The sequence below is a fragment of the Saimiri boliviensis genome, chromosome 3, assembly GCF_048565385.1.
Source record: "Saimiri boliviensis isolate mSaiBol1 chromosome 3, mSaiBol1.pri, whole genome shotgun sequence".
NCBI classification, from domain to species: Eukaryota; Metazoa; Chordata; class Mammalia; order Primates; family Cebidae; genus Saimiri; species Saimiri boliviensis.
Genome location: NC_133451.1, coordinates 71640083 through 71662152, shown reverse-complemented (window position 1 = coordinate 71662152; position 22070 = coordinate 71640083). Strand labels below are relative to the sequence as shown.

General features: G+C 36.4%; 1 protein-coding gene across 7 annotated transcripts in view; it reads right to left on the bottom strand.

The window, feature by feature from the left end:
* The window catches only part of FRAS1 (Fraser extracellular matrix complex subunit 1), a 460403-nt gene that overhangs the window by 127772 nt on the left and 310561 nt on the right, over positions 1-22070 (bottom strand). For all 7 annotated transcript variants that reach the window (XM_074396330.1, XM_074396331.1, XM_074396334.1 and 4 more), the window contains 3 exons: positions 13711-13864; positions 8439-8617; positions 3270-3386 (listed from right to left, as the gene is read on the bottom strand). In XM_074396330.1, the coding sequence (XP_074252431.1) occupies positions 3270-3386; positions 8439-8617; positions 13711-13864 (450 nt within the window). The remainder of the gene's footprint in view (positions 1-3269; positions 3387-8438; positions 8618-13710; positions 13865-22070) is intronic.

Below are 22070 nucleotides of genomic sequence, written 5' to 3'. Positions count from 1 at the left end.
ATGTATCTCTAGAACTCTCCCACCTTGAAAAGCTGAAACTCTATATCCATTGAACAACTCCTCCTTTCTCCCCCTCTCATCATGTCAAACACTCTACCCCTGGTAACTACTATTCTACTTTCTACTTCTTTTGACTACATTCTACTTTATATCTTGTATAAGCAGAATTATGCAGTTTTTGTTCTTTTGTGACTGGATTATTTTACTTATCATAATGTCTTAAACATTCATCTATGTTGTAGCCTGTGACAGGATTTCCTTCTTTTTTAAGGTTGAATAATATTCGTGTGTGTGTGTGTTCGTGTGTGTGTGTGTGTGTATGATATTTTCTTTATCCATTTCTCTGATGATAGACATTTAGATTTCTTCCACCTCTCAGCTATTCTGAATAATGCTAAAAATGAATATGTGTGTGCAGATCTCTTCAAGATCTCCTGAACTCTTAACCATGGGCTCATGCCACTAATTGTTCTTTCTCTAGATGACTGCAATAGCCTGTTTGTTTTCTGACTGGCCCCCATCTAGGATGTTTTCTACCCTGTAGCCAGAATGATCTTCCTAAATTGATCATTAAAAATCTGATTATGGCACTTGTCTGCTACAAATCCCTCAACACCTTACTTGCCCCAACAGCCTTTCAGTACAAAATCGAAACTCTATCTTATGCTTAAGGTCTTCCATGATCTGACTCTTATTTCTTATTGCCTTTTCACTCAGGGATTTTATGCTCCAGCTAACTGAACTACCTGTAATGTCCCAAATATGTCATGATCTCCTATGTCTCCACCTTTTCTCAGCTGCCGCTCCTCAAGCCTGGGATACATTCCCCCCAATTGAAGATCAGTGGTTCTTCAAGTGCGGTGATCTTGGCAGCATCAAACAGCATCACCTGGAAACTTGTTAGAAATGCAAATTCTTGACTCTACACCAGATCCACTGAATTAGAAAACGCTGCGGTGGGTTCCAGTAATCTGTGTTATGTTTTTTAAATTTTTAATATTTTAATTTTTTTTATTTCCATAGGTTTTTTTGGTGGGGGGAACAGATAGTATTTGCTTAAGTAAGTAAGTTCCTTAGTAGTGATGTGTGAGATTTTGGTGCACTCATTACCCAAGCAGAATGCACTGAACCCAATTAGTAGTCTTTTATCCCTCACCTATTATTCTAAGTGAAGTAATTCAGGAATGGAAAACCAGACATCATATATTCTCACTCACAAGTGGGAGCTAAGCTATGAGGATGCAAAGGCATAAGAATGACACAATGGACTTTGGGGACTCAGAGGGAAGGAGGTGAGAGCAATCTGTGTTTTCATTAACTCTATAGTGATTCTAATATAGGATTAAGTTTGAGAATCCTGGTCTCTAGATAATTTACACTCACCGAGCTCTGTTCACCCCAGAGGAAGCCTCTGTGACCCTTTCTCTCGCTCTGCTGGATTTGGTGCCATCCCATTTGCTCCCATATCATTGCTGTGTCATAGCATTTATCATCGTATTATCTGTGCTTATTTATTTGCCTGTCTCCTCTTCTAGACTTAAAGTTCCTTGAGAATATTGTGTTTTATGGTCACTGACTGACCAATGTCTTTCACAGCACTTGGCATACATTAGGAGCTCAAAAGTGTTCATGAATGAGAGACTGAATGAATGGAGAAGTAGATTCCTACCTTTAATCACATATACAAGTGTACTAAATATATCATATAGGTATTTACCATATGCATTCACAATATATTTACCAAATAGCTCCAAAACTTGTGTGCTTAGATGAGACTAAATGACTAAATTGAGAATGCATTTTTGTTACAGATCACAAGTATGTTCTAAAGTAATGGCCCTAAGTAGTGTCAAAAAATATGTAAACCATATATTTAAGTAACATAAAAGTAGGCAAATTATACTTTACAGTAAACTATCCTAAGTTTTAACTGGACAGACCTAATTTGCAAGTATGCAACCTAAGCCCCTAAAGGCTAACTGACTTGAAAAGTCTCTTCAGAGCTCCACAGTGACAGAGCCGGAAACAGCTCTGTCTTCCTGGCTCCTGGCCCATTTTTTCCTCCAAACCCAAAATAACACTGCATTAGCATTTGGCAAGACCTGTGTGTGCACATTTTTCTTAACAGTTTAGAGAAAATTCTGATCCAAGTTCCTCCAGTCAGAATGATGAATTATAGACTTTATAGTGCTGCTGAATTATGATTTCTTTAAATTACGGTTTACGGTGGAAATGCCAATACCAGCTATTCATTAAAAACTTTCTCTTTTCCCTTTATGTCTCTGTCATGTCCCAGACCCATAATTTCTAAAAACTATACCTGTTTTCTTTGTTGTGGCTCAAGGCTGATACACTACTTTGGAGCATAATTGTGTGGGTACTAACTAAAATGTGGACCCATGATGATTAATTTATAAGGTCTTACATGCTTGCAGCTATGTCTGGAAGAGGGGTTTTGGCATTACAGTCCCCCCCAACAGAGACTAAGGATCATGGGGGAGTTGCTAATTGTCTAAACTAAGCTTCATGTACTAATTTAGTTGACACCTTGCTTCACATCTTCCCATGCCACACACTTCTTCCCACTAGCACATGAGGCTTTCTGTGATAGCTTGATGATCTCCTTATCCTCATCACAGCTCCTTGCTGCCTTCCTAATTCTCCAATATTCTTGAACTGTTTGCAATTTTGCAACCATTCTATTCTCTCTTGCCTGTGGGTCTTTGCATGTGCTCTCTTCACTTGTGGCAGTGCCCTTTGTCATCACCTCTCCATTCCTCCCAATGCACCCCCAGATTTTCACTTGGATAATTGCTATTTATCTTTCTGGATTCAGCATTGACACACATTCTCTAGGAAGCTTTTACAATGGAAAGTTTCTCATAGGGCTTCTAGAAGATAGAATAAAAGTTTCTCCACTAGGTAGTGCTCTATCTGGGGGACCAATGACACCCAAATATTGATTTCATGGACATAAGCCTGAAATTTCCTCCAAATTTTCAAGGAGAACCCCTGGAACATCTGGGATACCGTAGAGAGGACATCAGCGATGGATGGGAGGTCAATATGGATTCTGCATAAACTTCCTTTCACTCTGGGAATTTTAAGTTTCTTTTTCAAGTCAATGAGAAATGTGATCACTAGGCTTTTTGGCCCCCGAGTCTGTGATCTAGGCCAGGCACTTACTGCATACAAAACCAGGATACTCTATCAAATCTCATCAGCATGCTTCTTTTAAGTGGAAACCACAGGTCTACCACTCAACTCACAGTCATATGGAGAGATGCTTCCAGAGACAGCTTAGGTGCTTCAGGTGCCTGTGGTAAGATCGCGATGTTGAACATGCGGCTCTCCAGGCGGGTCTGGGCATCAGAGGCACTGGACACCTGAAAAGAAGGTCATCCTGGTGAGCCTCTTATCTTCTACTGGGCAGAGCATGTCAGTATGTGGTTTTTTCCCTCATTTAAGCCAGCCGTCTTTGAATTCTATATTCTCCTACATTACAATTCTCATTCTGCCCTTCATATTTTAATATTGATCTTTTACTAATTATGAAAAGATATATAATCATTTTAGGCAAAGCTGAAAATGCAGGAAAGTATAAATAATAAATAAAAAATCAGCTAGAATATTTATTTTATATGCACACATGTCAATTGCATACAATTTTTTACTTAACACTATGATAGTTTGCTATATCATTAAACATGCTAGAAAATATAATTTTTGAGGACTATGTAATGTCTTGTTATGAGTATGTCATATGATTTGTATTCCATTTCTTTCATTTTTAACCAGCACAGGTAAATGTTAGTTAAGTAACAAATCTCAGCCTCATCATTGCAGGGCAAGATTAGTAACATTCACAATTAGGGTAGCAGTCACAAAATCAACTTTTTCCTGCTTCAAAAACCTGAAGAATGTTGCTTTTTCTATGCAGCTTCGCCCTCCTCATCAGTTACTGAACTGCCCTCTTAAACACTCCTGCTCTCCATCATTTGCCAAGCCCTGTGTGACATGTGGAGTTGCATCTGTTGGCAGGGTTCTAACAATTCTGAGAAAAAGAGGCAGAGACAGCAGCCCGTTCTCTATGTCTTTAAAAGTTACTCCAACCGAAAGCCTGTCTTCTCTGTCTTCAACCTGACCACATCAGATGCCTGGGATCGAGTTTCAAGACATATGTTTTTAAGGAGATACAGTGTCACTGTAAATGATCTTATTGACAATAACTATAATTCACTCATTATCTATTATGGGATCAGCCCTGCATTCGCTATTTTTCAAGGGTTATGTTACTTATCCACAGAGTAGATATATTATCCTCCTTTTTACAGGTGAGGAAACTGAAAGTCAAAAAATTTAAGCAATGTGTTAAAGTCACAGAGTAGATATATTATCCTCCTTTTTACAGGTGAGGAAACTGAAAGTCAAAAAATTTAAGCAATGTGTTAAAGTCACAAAGCCAACAAGTGGCAGTATTTAACCAGATCAGTCAGCTTCAGGATCATTCCACTGACCGAGATGACTCACTTTGGTAGCTTTAGAAAATTAGATAAGGAGGGGAGAGAGTGGGAATACATTCTATCTTTTGAAGAAAAAGAATCACATTGAATAGGCAGTGAAATGCAGTCATATTACTGAGCAAGTGAATCAGTCTGGTAAAGACACTCATGAGAAATGTGTTGGTCTTTTTCGAACCACATTTCCTAAGACTGTGTCAAAGTGACTTGAATACACCCAAACCAGGACTCCTTCTCACGTCAAAAATGACTCTGAATGTGCAAGCTTTCTTTGCACTATGCCAGGTGTATTTTCTTCTTTCTTTTTTTTCTTTTTATTATACTTTAAGTTCTCGGGTACATGCACAGAATGTGCAGGTTTGTTACACAGGTTTACACATGTCATGGTAGTTTGCTGCACCCATCAACCTGTCATCTACATTAATGCTATTCCTCCCCTAGGCCCCCATGCCATGGTCCATTTTCTAATCCCACTCACATTACATATGTCCCAACTCTTAGATGCAAAGTAACAGATGGGATGCATTGATGGCTCATGATAGCACATCAACATTAAAATGGCATTAAATCCATGCAATTCTGCCAGGTGCAGTGGCTCATGCCTGTAATCCCAGCACTTTGGGAGGCCGAGGTGGGCAGATCACTTGAGGTCAGGAGTTTGAGACCAGCCTAGCCAACATGGTGAAAACCCACCTCTACTAAAAATACAAAAAACTTAGCCAGGCATGGTGGCGGGCGCCTATAATCCCAGCTACTTGGGAGGCTGAGGCAGGAGAATTGCTTGAACCTGGGAGGCAGAGGTTGCAGTGAGCAGAGATCACGCCACTGCACTACAGCCTGGGTGACTGAGTGAAACTCCATCTCAAAAGAAAAAAAAAAATTCATGCAACTCATTATACTGTATTTTCTGCTTTAAAAAAAAGAAAAAATTATTACAACAGGATTGTTTTTTGTTTAAAGTTTGAAATCCTTTAGAGACACTAAAATGACGAATGGGAAAAGTTGCTAACTACTTATGTTAGCACCCATCTATAGTGTCTAACTCATTTTATATCAATATATGAAATATGCTTATAAAACAATGAGGCTTTTAGAATAAACAAGCCAAAACTTTGACATCAGGAGAACATAATCCCAGACCAGAAAATTGTTTCATATTTGCAACAAAGATGCTGTCAGTGTTCAAAATGCATTTTGGGGAATGCCTTCAGACAAAGTTTACAAATCATGTAAGAAACTCTGAGCCCATTACTTCATAATTACTCCCCATTTGAACCCAAAATAATTACCATCTTTTTCTCACCAGATCTTAGTCTGACTTTTGGCTATTTAGCTATATTTTTAAAATCCACTTCCAAAAGATGATACACTGTCACGGTTGAGGATATTCTAAAGAATATCCCACACACTTTGAAGGCAGTTTCACATAGGAGTTCTAAACACATTTTGAGCAAAACGTGTGAAGGCTCTCCAAAGGGAACTGCTTTCTAAGTGATAATGTTCATTCAACTGGATATCTTCATCCAGTGAATTTTTTCAATCACTAATTTTTATTTTATTTTTATTATTTTAAAACATTATTTATTTACTCAGTAACCAAATTGCAAAAGCAATCAAATACTATTTTGAGCAGCTACTTTGAATCTTCTTCCAGGAAAGTGATCCATATTGATAACATTCTCCTTCCTGACCCCATGAAGCAAAGGCAGATCTGAGGATTCTAGTTTGAGGTGACTTCTTTTGATTGAGGTCTTTGCCTTCATTCTGACTTACTCTTTGGTGACTGCTGCAGTCCCCAGGTGCTAAAAATGAAAAGTTAACTTGGGCAAAGAGCACCCAATGTTTGCTCACTCACTGGACATTCAATGTGCTCAGGATAATCTCATTTTAATGGTTTCCAAATTTATCTCAACCTGCTCTGTGGAAAAGCACATCTTTTACACAATGTAAATTAGTCAGGTGATGAAGATGTACATGCCAGGCATCAGAAGCAGAATGGATGATCATTTTAACAAGGTGAGCTGGGTGAGTTCAGCCCCAGCTGGAATCCCAGACAAAGGAAAAGACTCAGATTTTGAGAGATGCTGACATTGCTTTGGTTGATCCCCATAAACACAGATATTTTCTCTGACAATTTACCAAATTCTCTGCATATGTGCTTAAATACTCTTTCTCATTCATAATTCCTTATTCCTTTGTATTTCTGTACGGTTCTTTATTGCCAAATTGTGCTTGCCAGAGGTTTGCCTAATTTTATTGATCTTCAAAATCAGGTTTTGTATTTGTTTATCATTTCTAGCATTATATAATTAACCAATTCCTCTGCTTATGTCTACTAAATCCTTCCTTTGGCTTTCCTTAGGTTTCCCTTGTGGTTCTCTGGCTTAAGTTAAATATTTTGTCCATGTATTTTAATGCTTTCTTGCTCAATAATAAGAGCTTAAGGCCATCAATTTTCTTCTGAGTACAATTTTGTCCATATGATTTAAGTTTTGATAGTTTATTTCCTCCTTATCAATATTTCTTAAGAGTTTGCTGTTCTGATTTTTTTTGAGGAATTTTCTAGTAATTATTTAAGAGATCATTTAAAATATTGCAAGTGGCCTAAATTTTTATCCTTTTATTATTAATTTATAATTATACTTATAATAGCTAGAGAACATATGCAGTATAACTTTTTTTTTTTTTTTTTTTTTTTTTTTGAGATAAGAGACTCGCTCTCTCATCCAGGCTGGAGTGTAGTGACATGATCATGGCTCAGAGCAGCCTCCACCTCCCAGGCTCAAGTGATACTCTCACCTAACTGCCATTACGCAGAGCTAATTTCACATTTTTTGTAGAGACAGGGTTTTATCGTGTTGCCCAAGCTGGTCTCAAACTCCTGGACTGAAGTAATCTGACTGTCTTGGCCTCCCAAGGTGCTGAGATTACAGGCATGAGTCACTGCACCCAGCCTATGCAGTACAATTCTTGTTCTTTAATCTACCGAAGGTCTCCTTATGGTCTGGTATTTGACCAGTTTTTTACAAATGGTAGTAACAAACCCTTGTATAATGCTAGCTATGTGATAGGCAGTATTAAAGTGCTCTATATGTATTAACTCATTAAATCCTCACAATAATCCTATTTGACAGACAAAGAAAATGAAGCATAGAACTTTTGCTCAAGTAATTTGCCCAAAGTTGTATAGCTAGTAAGTGGCAGAACTGACAGCTAAGCCTGTTGAGTTTGGCTATAGGCCCATGATCTTATCACAAGATAGTAAGTGTTCCAGAACATTCAAAACTAGAAGATAAGATTTTTTTTCTCCAAATAGTATTTTTATATTTTAAAATGATTTTTTTTTTCCTGAACACTTTGGCCATTATCTAACCTAAACATCTTGATTGTGGATAACGCTGCTTATAAAGATATACATATATCTGAACTGACAAATTAAAAAAATATCCTAACGCTATGAGTTGTATTTTGTAGCAAATTCCCCTGATATGGTTTGGCTGTGTCCCCACCCAGTTCTTGTCTTGAATCAGGACCCAGAAGGAGATAATTGAATCATAGGGGAGGTTTCCCCCATGCTGTTCTCATGGTAGTAAATCTCACAACAGCTTATGGTTTTATAAGGGGTTTCCCTTTTCACTTGGCTCTCATTATCTCTTGACTGCCTCCATGTAAGACATGCCTTTCACCTTCCACCATGATTGTGAAACTTCCCCCACCACATGGAACTGTAAGTCCATTAAACCTCTTTTTCTTTATAAATTACCCAATCTCGGGTATGTCTTTATTAGCAGCATGAAAAGGGACTAATACATCCCCCAAACGTGATTTCCTGTCAACTGTAGGAAATTACTCAAGTTGATTATAAATAAGAGTGATTGGATTCATCAGATTTCAGAAAAGTCAGGAAGTAGAGAGTACCTGGAAGCGGAAGGAGTCACTCTGGGCTGGGGCTCCTGAGTGCCTGTACCATACAATGCCTTCATTGATGTCCTGCTGAGTGAAGGTGCTGGTGGGGGTAGCTGTCCTCCCATCAGGCAGGTGTTGTCCTTCATCTGCAGGGCTGTCTGCAGGCATATTCACCAGAAGGACCACGTCCCCTAGGAAGGCAAAGATCACACAGTTAGTAAGGGTGCTTAGGAAAAGTCAGAGCCCTTACCTCCTTTTCTACTAATCTTTTTTTTTTCTTTTTAACTAAAAATAAATGATGTACTTATTTATTTTTATCTAAGATGAAGGAAAGGATGTTAACACATAATTCAGTAGACAGTATTGAATTCACCATTAGACAGAATTCTCAAGCTTTCTGCTAAAAGAACTAAAAGTCATTCAAGGGCAATTCATGTATGAAGTTACTGACTTATATCTACTAAAAATTACATAAGGAGATTAAGATAGTAGTGAATACTATGAACAAATACTCAAATACTGGGAATTGAATGGATTCATTTCTATGCATGACTTTCTATGTAACAGAAAATGTCTTCCAGCCAAGAAGTTTTTGGTCAAAATATAATGGGAAATTAGAAACAATTCAGTGGAAGTTTTTCATGAGAGAATTCTGTCCAATGATAGTAAGACAGGTTCAATATCCCTTATCTGAAATTCTTAGGACCAGAGTATTTCAGATTTCAGATTTTGGAATATTTGCATATACATAATGAGATATCTTGGAATCAGAACCCAAGTCTAAACATGAAACTCATTTATGTTTTATATGCCCCTTGCACACATAGCCTGAAGGTAATTTTACATAACATTTAAAAATAAATTTTGTGCATGCAAAGTTTTGACTGTAACCTTTTACATGAAGTCAGGGGTAGAATTTTCCACTTGTGGCATCAAGTCAGTATTTACCAGGTTATGGATTTTGGAGCATTTCATATTTCAGAATTTTGGATTAGGGATGCTCAACTTCTAAGAGCTAACAGTGGAAGACATATGACAGGTACTGCGTTATATTCTATGTGGTGATTCAAACCCAGCTCCATTGCTTCCAGCTGAGTGAGCTTCTTTATGCTCCAAAAGCCTTTGTTGCTCATTCGTAAAAGAAAAATAGCAGTATATACTTTACAGGTGCTTAAAAAGAATGTTAGTCATCCTTCTTGACATAGTTTGGCTGTGGCTCCACGCAAATCTCAACTTGAATTATATCTCCCAGAATTCCCACATGTTGTGGGAAGGACCCAGGGGGAGATAATTGAATCAGGGAGGCTGATTTTTCCTGTGCTATTCTTGTGATAGTAAATAAGTCTCACGAGATTGGATGGGTTTATCAGGAGTTTCCACTTTTGCCTCTTCCTCATTTTTTCTTGCTGCCACCATGTAAGAAGTGCCTTTCACCTCCTGCCATGATTCTGAGGCCTCCTCAAACATGTGTAACTATAAGTCCAATTAAACCTTTTTTCCCCCAGTCTTAGGTATGTCTTTCTCAGCAGCAATGAAAACAGAGTAATACATTTCTAATTAATTTTATTAAATTATTCTGAATGATGCCATTATCATCTTCATTTTATAGATGAAAGTCTTTAGGTTCAGAGTTCAATAACTGTTAGAAGTTACACAAATGTTAAGTTGATGAGCTGGGATTTCAATCTGAAACTTACATTCCTGGTCACAAAGTTCTGCTACCAATCATCATTATTTTATGAACATTTACCAGTATTTAGACTGCTAAATACATTATCATGTTTTCTCCTCCTCCATTCTTTAAACTGTACTAGAAGTGAAACAAGGAAATCTACATATAAACACCACTATCATCAGCAATTTGTTTGTACTGCTTGTTCTTCACCTAAAGTGCCTTCACCTTCACCTACTATCTTCTTAAAGTGAGACTAAAAATACAGAGGTGTTACAGAAACAATTAAAATTTCACGGAAAGACTATGCCTTCAATTGAAGACCAAACAGAAGAATGGATGAACTGCTACAAGCAGAAGCTAGAGTCTCATGAAAAAGTATCTAACAATATATCTGAAGGAAGCCACTCTAACACTCTGATAGTGGGAGGGAGAGGGTGAGGAAGAGGGAGCGAGAAAGAGAGATGGATAGAGTGTCTATTTTTTAAATAGTCTATAGGATAATACTCGAATCTTCATACACTAGACACTAGACATACTGGGCAATTGATGACACATTTTGATTACTCCAGAGAAATTTGCTATCTTAGTGAAGACACTCATTCTAATATTTACATGTACTAAATTCAGGTTTTAAAACAAGCATAATACCCTAGATGGTAATGAAATACCAAAATAAGAGAGAAACATGACTATACTACTTTTTATATATTCATAGGTAGTATCAGCTCACTGTAGTTTTCTTTCTTGTATTATAACTTATTTGTACTCAAGTAAAACTAAAGTCCATTATGTATCTCTCCTTGGTTCAACTTCTGTTCCTAAGATGCAGTTAAGTCTGCAAGTGGTTGAACTCAAGTCCTTTATGCACACACTACACAAGCAATTTACATTTGGTTCTATTTCAAGGGGTCAGCTCTTCACAAAATGCCCAAAATCCAACTTGAACTTTCTTAAGTGATGAGGGAGTACAAGGTAAAGACTCCACAAATTTAGATAATTAAGATTGATAGGTGCAAGCAAATTTGTGTTAAGTGGGCTTCTTAACCACCAATTTCACTCTTGAATGGTTTCTAGGTAAGTGATTTGATTATTACTGATAGGGGGCTCTGGCTACTTGAAAGATCATGTTAAAAGGAAGAAATTAATTAAATGAGTTACAGCAGGAAAGCACCACAATAAAGACTACATAATATTCATCAAACTGAAATGGCGAACTCTTATCTGCTTAAAAACCATTTAATTCAGCATTGTTTTGTTTAAGACTTAATGGAATATTGGACTGTTTCTAGGAAATTTGGGGGCTTAATTTTTTGTCTTTTACTGACAAAAATAAAGGTAGAGAATTTAATACACCAAGAGTCAGATTTTTAGAGATGGAAAAGGACTTTAAAAATACCTAGCTTAGAATCAGTAGTTGAAAAGTACAATGAGAACAGGAAACTTACTAATTACAAATGGAAAAATACTAACTTTAGAGTGGAAAAATCTAATAGACACAATTTTAACCAAGTGATCAAAGTTAGTATCACCTATTTTAAGACGTAGCGAGATGATGTACCTCCTGACGATGCATTGAGAAACGGGAAAAAAACACAACCTTAACCCAATCATAAGAAATGATCCTCAGACAAATGCAAATTCAGTGACAGTCTAAAAATATCTGACCAGTACTCTTCAAAAAAGTCAGTGTCATAAAAGACAAAGACTGAGGAAGTGTGTGTAACAGATTGGAGGAGCCCAAGGAGACATGATAAATAAGTGTAATTTGAGATCCTGGATTGGGTCACAGAAAGGGCATTGGTGGGAAAAATGGCAAAATTTGAATAAGGCCTAAGGATTAATTAATAGTATCATATCAAGGTTAATTTCCTGGTTTCAATAATTGTTCTATGGTTATAAGATATTAACATTAGGGGAAGACAACTAAAACATATTCAACAGCTTTTGTACTGTTTTTGCAACTTTTTAGTCTAAATTTTTTTCAATGTTTTAATGATTTAGCCTATCTTCTCAAAGAAACCTATGGCACAAGACCATATACCTGCCTTTTTCAAGGTTACATAGCTAAATTAAATTACATCTCAACTAGACTGACCATTTTATAATTATAATACCAATTCCCAATTAGATGGCTTTTCAACGTCTTTGTAGACATTGGAATTATTTTTAAATTAAAGTTAATTCTTTCCCTCCCTACAGAAAATATATAATTAAAAAAACCTGGTAGCCCAAAGGAAAAACAGATTATTCTTCCTCTGCTATTTAATATGCCAAATGAGTTTTTACTTTTAATGAATATAATTTTCATTTTCCAATGATCAATGTAGTTATTTTTAAAAATCTACATTTAAAAATTTTTTATGACATGTTGTTGTTTCCACACAGTTTAAATTCCTTCTTTTATGTCTTTAAATCATTTTACATATGCTTATTTCATAGTTTTTATAAGACTGTTACTTTATTTGAAATTCTTGGGATTTTAACCTTCTTGTTTATTTTGGTTATGGCACTACATTGTTTCCTCCCATATTCCATAATTTTAAATGCTGAGCTTCATTGGTTTCTTCTGAGAATCCCATGTGGCCTAGCAGAGGGTAGGCCTTCTGTAATTTCTACTAGTTTCAATAAAGAATCCAAGACATATCATAGGCCTGAGATTAATTTTCATAAAATACCCGAGCTTCAGGTTTCTTAGACAAGATATATACTCTAATTTAACCTGAGATTTAGAGGAAAAAATAGGCCTATATTTCTGATTTTTCATCAGGCTTTTTTTTCTACTCTGACTCCAAGAAAGAGGCAAATTTCTCTGCCATCTCTCTGTGCTGATGAGCTTCTTGTTTCTACTCTGTCCCTGTAATTGAAGACATGTCTTTCCAGAGTCCTGGTTTTATGCAGCATCTTAATTCCAATGCTCTGTCTCTGCATGGACAGCAAGTTCCATACCCCCAGGTTATTGAGACATGCATAACCCCTTTTGGAGAAACTATGCTATTAGTTCACGCAATGACTGGCTTTCAGTGCCTTCTTTGTTGCTGGCACCCCGAGATTTGTCTCTACCTTTGGGAAGTCAGCTATGAACACCTTATAATTTTTGTTATATTTTATCCAGCATTTCTGGGTGATGATAATGGTAAATTTCTCAGGTTTTCATACTTGGCTATCTTACTGGAAGTAGAATTAACACTGGAGAACACTGAAAAATGTTTCATGTATTTTTTTAAAGTCTCATCAAGAAGAATTCTAGTCATAGTCTAAAAGACATATAAGGTGGAGTTTGAGAGCCTGACCTTTGAAATTAAGCTGACATATATTAGCTAAGTGACTTTCAGCAAAGTGACTTTACCCCAGGTTTTTACTCGTAAAATGAAGTTGATTTAAAACTTAAATTTTAGGTGTTATGTATAATGTGTTTATAAAATTTATTACGATACCTAGTAATGTGTACAGTGTGATAGCTATCGCAATTATTGTTTTTAAAGGAGATTTGTAAGGTATTAGAAAGCTCAGTTCATTGGAATTGCAACCTTGCCACTTGATACTCTCCAATAGCAAACCCTAGACTGCTGAATGCAACAATGAAACCATGCCAAAGGAAAAACTAGTTACCAAATTGGGGGTGGTCTCGTGTAATCTCGTAGATGATTTCTTCAGCACTGGCACCAGGAGCCTCAGCCTGTAAGATTCTGTTGGTAATCTGTAGCATGCCCCCTTCTGGAACCCATACCATCGAATTAGCCACAAGCTGAAGACCTCTATCATTCTGAAATAAAAATAAAATGTAGAATTAGGTCCAAGCAAAATAAGAATATATCAGTTCTTAAACACATAAGTTATCCAGTTTGATTGTTGTTAAAGTTCAGCTAATAAGAGAGAGACTGATTCACAGCTTTAGAGTCACTCTACAGACTTTGTATTATATGTAGACATATGTGCGTTTATCTATATATTTACACATGTATATATCCTGCTTTTTCTTTCAGTTTATCATGAACAACATATTTAGAAAGACTAAGTCTCTCCATTTCTTTCTTTCATCTGTCCATCTACATGTCTTTTTATTCTCTCCACCCACCCATATTTAAGAATTATTCATTAAGAACCTATTATATGCCAGTTCCATGGATAGAGGCCTGGTATATACAAGATGTCTACAGCAAAACCTCAGCGTCAGAACTTACAGTCTAGTGGAGAGACAGACACAAAATAATTAGGATGTTTCACTAGTAATGCTCTATAAGAAGCTTAATTAGGGAGCGGTGGGAGAATAAAGGAAGGAATCCCCAGGAAGATTTTCCTAAGAAAAATAATTTTATTCTCGAATAACAAAAAAACAGGATTTCTAAGTAAAGACATGGTGAAACATATTCCAGACAGAGGGCCTAGCTTAAGCGAAAGCAAAGATGTAAGACAATGCACTATATATTTCACAAAATGTCCAAGTGTCTGGGGCCAGAAGGGCCCAGGGAGCCAGGTAGAGGAGTGGGTAAAAAGTTTGACACTGTCTAATGGAAGGTTAGTAGAAGATAGAAGCTAGGCTAAACATCTCAACTTATCTCATGAGCACTGGAAAGTCAACACGAGTCTCCAAGGAAGAAAATGGGATGATCAGATCTAGGTTTTAGAAAGATAGGCTCCAATGGCAGGAGATGGAAGTGACTAGCACTGAGATAAATCTAGAACTGAAGATACCATTTAATGGCTCAGGGGAGAGAAAATGAGAGCCTATGAGAGAGTCATTGCAGTGGCAAATCCAATGGCAATTCATTGTAGACATAAATGGATTCTAGAAGCATCACAGAAGCAGAACTGACAGGACCTGATGGCCAATAGAAGGTGAAGCAACAACAGTCAGGTGCAGCTGTCTGGAAGAAATAATCTATTTAGCACTTCTGAGAAGGTAATCATTCTAATTGCCAAAGCTAATATCATTAAAAGTGATGCCATTTCTGCTTTGCAAGGCACACACCCTCTTCCAAAGCCTCATAATTGACATTTTCCACTGAATGAGATGAGGGAGGCTGCCAGTGTTCAGTTTTCAGAATTCAAAAATTAACAAGTCTGATATTTTAAAATAGGATATTTTAGAAGGGATGGTTTTCTAAATTATTATTACTTTCAAATATGCCAATAAACAGAACAGAGCAAACACCACTCCCAAGAGAAGAACACTTTGAAGAGAAAACAATGAGTATTTTTTTGCTCACTTGGCACTTGAGCATCTCCCCTCTCAGGAGGCAGTGATGGTGACTGTCATCATATATACACCAGGAAGCTGAGTCAAACAGTGCCCGTGAGAACAGCAGCAAAGGCACTTTCTATCCTAATTGGTGCTTGGGGCAAGATCCCAGAGAACAGTCTCCTTTCTCAATTGACATAGCATATTATTTATAAAACATCAAAAATGTATTAAAAACTTTGTATATAATCCACTAGAATTCTGAGGGAAAAGGTTCTATTAACTCCAGCAGTCCTACATGCATACCATGAGATATTTGTGTTCAGGTTTCTTAATTATTAGAAATCTTTCTAATAGCAGAAGCCTACTCAACTTTGATTTTGGTTATAGAGACCAGTCATATGCCAACAACCACATTATTAGGCTGAGTAGGCAATGCGGTTTTTCAGATTCTAAGCAAGTATGACCCAAATACATGTTCCCCAAAGGCTTTCCCACTATATCTCCACCTTGGCTATACTTATCAATATGATTCTCTATAATTCCTGTGTGAGTGTAACTTTTTAGACAGTACACCTTGTGACTCAGTGTGCAGAGACTAGTAGCAGCTGGAAGCTCATTAAAATGTTCAGTATCTCATGTCTCATCACGATTGTCTGAATCAGAATCTGCACTTTGCCCAGACATACTAAAGCATGAAAAGCATGGTCCAAGGTAGAGATTGCAATGGTTCTAGAGTGGTTCTCCTGAAGGTTCACAGCTGGACCTTTTAGACTATTTATGTCTATAACAGGGTAATACATATGCCTCCATTTTTGAATGATTTTTTTAATAGTACATAAGGAGAAAGAGATAATACTGTCTAAGAAAAAAAAGTATAATTCTTGGAAATCAGCAAGATGGCAGAATAAGAGATTCCAGCTCTAAACCCCCCAGAGTACACTAATTTTCACAACAACCTGCAGATGACAATGCCTTCATAGGAGCCTGCGGTCTAGCTGAAAGTTTCCAGGAGCCCAATGGAGTAAAAGAAAAAAAATAAATGGCAATGAAACAAAGAAAAATAGTTTCATTTTAACCTAATACCCTCCTCTAAGTAGGCACGACTCAAGGCTAAGAGAGACCCCTTCAGCCCACAATTTCTCCTACAGAGGAAAGTAAGATTGAAGTGAGTGTCCAGCTTCCCCAGCCTCATGAGATCCTGCTTAAGAGATCCACTTCTGTCTTACCCCATCCAGAACACTGAGGGGACTAATATGTCTCCTCAGCTGTCTGGGGACAGCAAGGAGCAGGGAATAGGGGCAGAGGCTTACAGCAACCACTGTGTAGATTTCAACAAACAGCTGCAGATTCTACCAACTGGCTAATGGGCTCCATCAAGAGCCATGCGCACAAACCCTGTAAGATACCTCACCTGCAGATATACAAATGAGCTAACAAGTACTCCAAGACTCCATGCACCCCCTCCCATAGCCAGCACCCCATACTCCCGTGAAGGGAGTACATACAGTCTCTTCAGATGGTGCATATTAACCCATGTAGACAGCAAACACACACATCAACAGTCACCTGACTCTGCTGAACTGGGTAGAAGGCATGCAACCTTGAATATTTCAGGAAACTGACATGAGGAAAATAAACAAAGGCTCTCAGCACCCTGCTTGATGGTACAGGATCAAGAGAAGTCATACAATCATAAGACTTCCCCTAAAGAGGGAACAAGAGGAGTGAAACAGGCACATCCAGAGAAAAAGTTTGAGAAAAGCTTCAAATCTTTAGTTTGGCTGACTAGTGAAGGTCTTTCTCTTCTGAAGCCAGGCAGTAAAGACTGGAGTAAGTGACCACTTTTTCAAATGCAAACACAGCAATGCAAGCCTTCAAAGAACACATAAAAGAAACTACAAAAACGTGATACCACCAAAGGAACAAAATAAAGCTCCAGCGGCTGACCCCAAAGAAATAAAGATTTATGAACTGCCTGACAAATAATTCAAAATAATAATCTTAAAGAAGCACAGTGGACATCTTAAAGAAGTACAACAATCTTCAGTAGATTACTAAACAAAGTCAAGAAAACAACACATAAAACTAAAGGTTTGACAAAAGATAGAAACCATAAAAAGAACAAATCAAATTCCAGAGCTGAAGAACGTAACGACTGAACTGAAAAATTCAATAGAACACTTCAGTAGCAAACTCCATCAAAAGGAGGAATGAATCCATAAACTCAAAGATCATTAGAAACTATCCAGTCAGAGGAATTTATTTTACACTCAAAGCAAGGTGTTGACCAGGAAGGTAAAGCAATGGTGTCTATGTAGACTTAATATCCCTGCTCTAAGTGGCCATTTTGAGCCTAGTAGCACTACCTTCCAAGTGAGTCGCAACTAATTTGATCCTATTTGATATGTTTTTGTCCATTGTTGTGATTCATCATGTGTCTTACAAGAGACACTCAAGCAAGAGTCTGCTTCTGTGTATGGTGAGGCCTTGTTGTTCTAGGCTAGAATAAACTCTTTGTATGCCTCATTAAATATGCCAGATAAGATATATGCAGTTAAGAATGAATTCTTTTTCTGACTAAAGTGTGTAGCAGTAGTTCAAATTGTGCCCTTGTTTTAACAGTTCCTGTCAACATCTTGTTTTTCCCTATAAAACACCAGGGTGTATTATAAGTACTGCCTGTGAGAATTTGCACTTTATGTATCCATGTGTGGATTTCCTGTGGTTTTAGCCAAATGAAGTGTTATCAGTAATAAACAGGTTTCTTCAAAAAAAAAAAAAAAGAAACTATCCAGTCAGAGGAATAATAACAACAAAAATAAAAAAGAATGAGCTTACAGAACTAATGGGACACTATCCAATAAATGAACATAACCTATTAAGGAAATTCCAAATTAAGCTGAGAAAGACAAAAGGGCAAAAAGCTTATTTAAAAAAATAATGACAGAAAACTTCCCAAATCTCTAAAGGGAAAGAAGCTTTCATATCCATGAAGCCCAGAGAACTCCAAATAGATTGAACATAAAGAAGTCATCACCAAGACAAATTATCATCAGCCAAAGTCTACCAGAGGCGCAAAGAGGGGCTAGTACCATTCCTTCTAAAACTATTCCAAACATTAGAAAAAGAAAGACTCCTCCCTAACTCATTTTATGAGGCAAGCATCATCCTCATATCAAAACCTGGCAGAGACACAACAAAAAAAGAAAATTTCAGGCCAATATCCCTGACAAACATCAATGAGAAAATTCTCTATAAAATACTGGCAAACTGAATCTAGCAGCATATCAAAAACTTATCTACAATGATCAAGTCAGCTTCATTCCTAAGATGCAAGGCTGGTTCAAAATACACAAATCAATAAATGTAATCCATCACATAAACAGAACCAATGACAAAAACCACATGATTATCTCAATAGATGCAGAAAAGGCCTTTGATAAAATTCAACACTGCTTCATGCTAAAAACTCTCAAGAAACTAGCTATGACAAACCTACAGCCAATATCATACTGAATGGGCAAAAGATGGATGCATTCCCTTTGAAAACCAGCAAGGATGTCCTCTCTCACCACTCTTATTCAACACAGTACTGAAAGTTCTGCCCAGGACGATCAGGCAAGAGAAATAAATAAATGATATTCAAATAAAAAGAAAGGAAGTCAAATTGTCTCTGTTTGCAGATGACATGATTGTATATTCAGAAAACCCCATTGTCTCAGCCCAAAATCTCCTTGAGCTGATAAGCAACTTCTACAAAGTCTCAGAATACAAAATCAATATGCAGAAATCATAAGCATTCCTACACACCAAAAATAGAGAACCAAATCATGAGTGAACTTCCATTCACAATTGCTACAAAGAGAATAAAATACCTAGAAATACAACTAACAAGGGATGTGAAGGACCTCTTCAAGGAGAATTACAAACCACTGCTCAACGAAATATGAGAGGACACAAATGAAAAAACATTTCATGCTCATGGGTAGGAAGAATCAGTACTGTGAAAATGGCCATACTGCCCAAAGTAATTTATAGATTCAATGCTAAGCCCATCAAGCTACCATTGACTTTCTTCACAGAATTAAAAAAAAAAAACTACTTTAAATTTCATATGGAACCAAATAAGAGCCCATATAGCCAAGACTATCCTAAGCAAAAAGAACAAAGCTGGAGGCATCACGCTACCTGACTTTAAACTATACTACAAGGCTACAGTAACAAAAACAGCATGGTACTGGCACCAAAACAGATATATAGACCAATGGAAAAGAAGAGAGGCCTCAGAAATAATGCTATCTATCTACAACCATCTGATCTTTGACAAACCTGACAAAAACAAGCAAAAGGGAAAGGATTCTTATTTAATTAACAGTGTTGAGAAAACTGGCTAGCCGTATGCAGAAAAATGAACCTGGACCCCTTCCTTACACTTTATACAAAAATTAACTCAAGATAGATTAAAGACTTAAACATAAGATGTGAAACCATAAAAACCCTAGAAGAAAACCTAGGAAATACTATTTAGGACATAGGCATGGGCAAAGACTTCATGACTAAAACATCAAAAGCAATGGCAACAAAAGCCAAAATTGGCAAATGGGAACTAATTAAACTACAGAGCTGCACAGCAAAATTCTCAAAAATTAATCACAAATAATTTTGAAAGCTGCAAGAGAAAAGTGACTTGTCACATATAAGGGAATTTTATAAGACTATCAGTAGATTACTCAGCAGAAACCTTGTAGTTTTCTGACAGAATGAGGTGATATATTGAAAACACTTAAAGAAAAAACTGCCAATCAAGAATAATTTACCAGGCAAAGCTGTCATTCAGAAATGAAGTAGAGAGAAAGCCTTTCCCAGACAAAGCCTGGGGAAGTTTGTTACCACTAGAGTCCTGTCTTATAAGAAATGTTAAAGGAAATTCTTCAAGTTGAGATGAAAGGACACTAATTAGCAACATGAAAACACATAAAAGTATAAAACCACTGGAAAAGCTAAGAATATAATCAAAGGGAGAATAATTCTGTAATGGTGATATGTAAATCAATTTTAACTCTAGTATATAAGTTAGAAGAAAAAAGTATTGAAAGTTAATATAACTATAAATATTTTAATGGATACATGATATAAAAAGATATAAATTGTGACATCAGTAACATAAAATGGTGATGGTCAGGGAGAAGTATATAGTTTTGTATGTAATTGTAGGTAAGTTAGTCATCTTAAAATGGACTATTATAAGATATTTTATGTAATCCTCATGGTAATCATGAAGAAAAACCTGCAGTAGATACACAAAAAATAAAGAGAAGTAAATCAAAACAAAACAGACCTCTACAAAAAAAAAAATCATCAAATAACAAAGGAGAACAGCAAGAGAGAGAAAGGAAGAGAGGAACTACAAAACAGAAAACAATAAAATGGCAATAGGTAAGTCCTTACCTATCAACAATTAAATGTAAATGGATTAAACTATCCAATCAAAAAACGAAGAGTGGCTGAATGGACAGAAAGCAGGATCCAACTGTAAACTGCCTATAAAGAGATTCACTTTAACTTTAGGGATACACATAGGCTGAAAGTGAAGGGATGGAAAAAAATATACCATGCAAATGAAAACCAAAATAGAACAGAGATACCTATATTTGTATCAGGCAAAACAGCTTTGAAGTAAAAAAACATCACAAGAGACAAAGAAGGTATATAAAGAGGTCAAGCCATCTAGCAGACATAATAATTATAAATATATATGTATATAACATTAGTACACCTAGATATATAAAGCAAATATTGACAGAACTAAATGAAAAAATAAAGAGCAATACAATAATGGCAGGGGTTTTCAATACCCCACTTTCAACAATAGAGAGATCATCCAGATAGAAAATCAATAAAGAAATAGAGGACTTGAATAGCACTATGAAACAAATAGACCTAACAGACATATACAGAATATAACATACAACAGCAGCAGAATTTACATTCTTCTGAAGCACATATGGAACAGATGTCTAACACAGGTTAGAACAAATGTTAAGCCACAAAAGATGTCTTAAAAAGTTTAAGAAGACTGAAATTATACCAAGTATCTTATTTGGCAGTCCTAGTCAGAGCAATGAGGCAAGAGAAAGAAACAAAATATATCGAAATATGTCAAAATATATCGAAATTAGAAGAAGTTAAATTGTCTATATTTACAGATACCATGATCCTATATATAGAGAGAAATCCAAAGATTCCACCAAAAGGCTGTTATGACTAATAAACACATTCAGTAAAATAAAACCAACATGCAAAATTGGCTGTGTTTCCATATACTAGCAATAAATTCTTTGAAAAAGAAATTAAAGAAAATCACCTTACTTATAATAGCATCAAAAGAATATATAATTTGAAATAAATTTAACAAAGACGGTAAAAGATATGCCATTGAAAACCATAAAATACTGGTGAAAGAAACTGAATAAGACACAAATAAATGCAAAGATATCCCATGCTTATGAATTGAAAGAATTAATTTTATTAAAATGTCCATACAACCCAAAGCAATCCACAGTTTTCATGCCATCCCTGTCAAAATTCCAATGGCATTTTACACAGAAACAGAAAAACAAATCCTAAAATTCATGTGGAACCACAAAAGTCCCCAAATAGCCAAAGCAATCTTGAACAAAAAGAACAAAGCTGGTGGCCTCAGACTTTCTAACTCCAAATTACATTACAATGTTACAGTAATTAAAACACTATGGTACTGGAATAAAAACAAATACATAGATCAGTG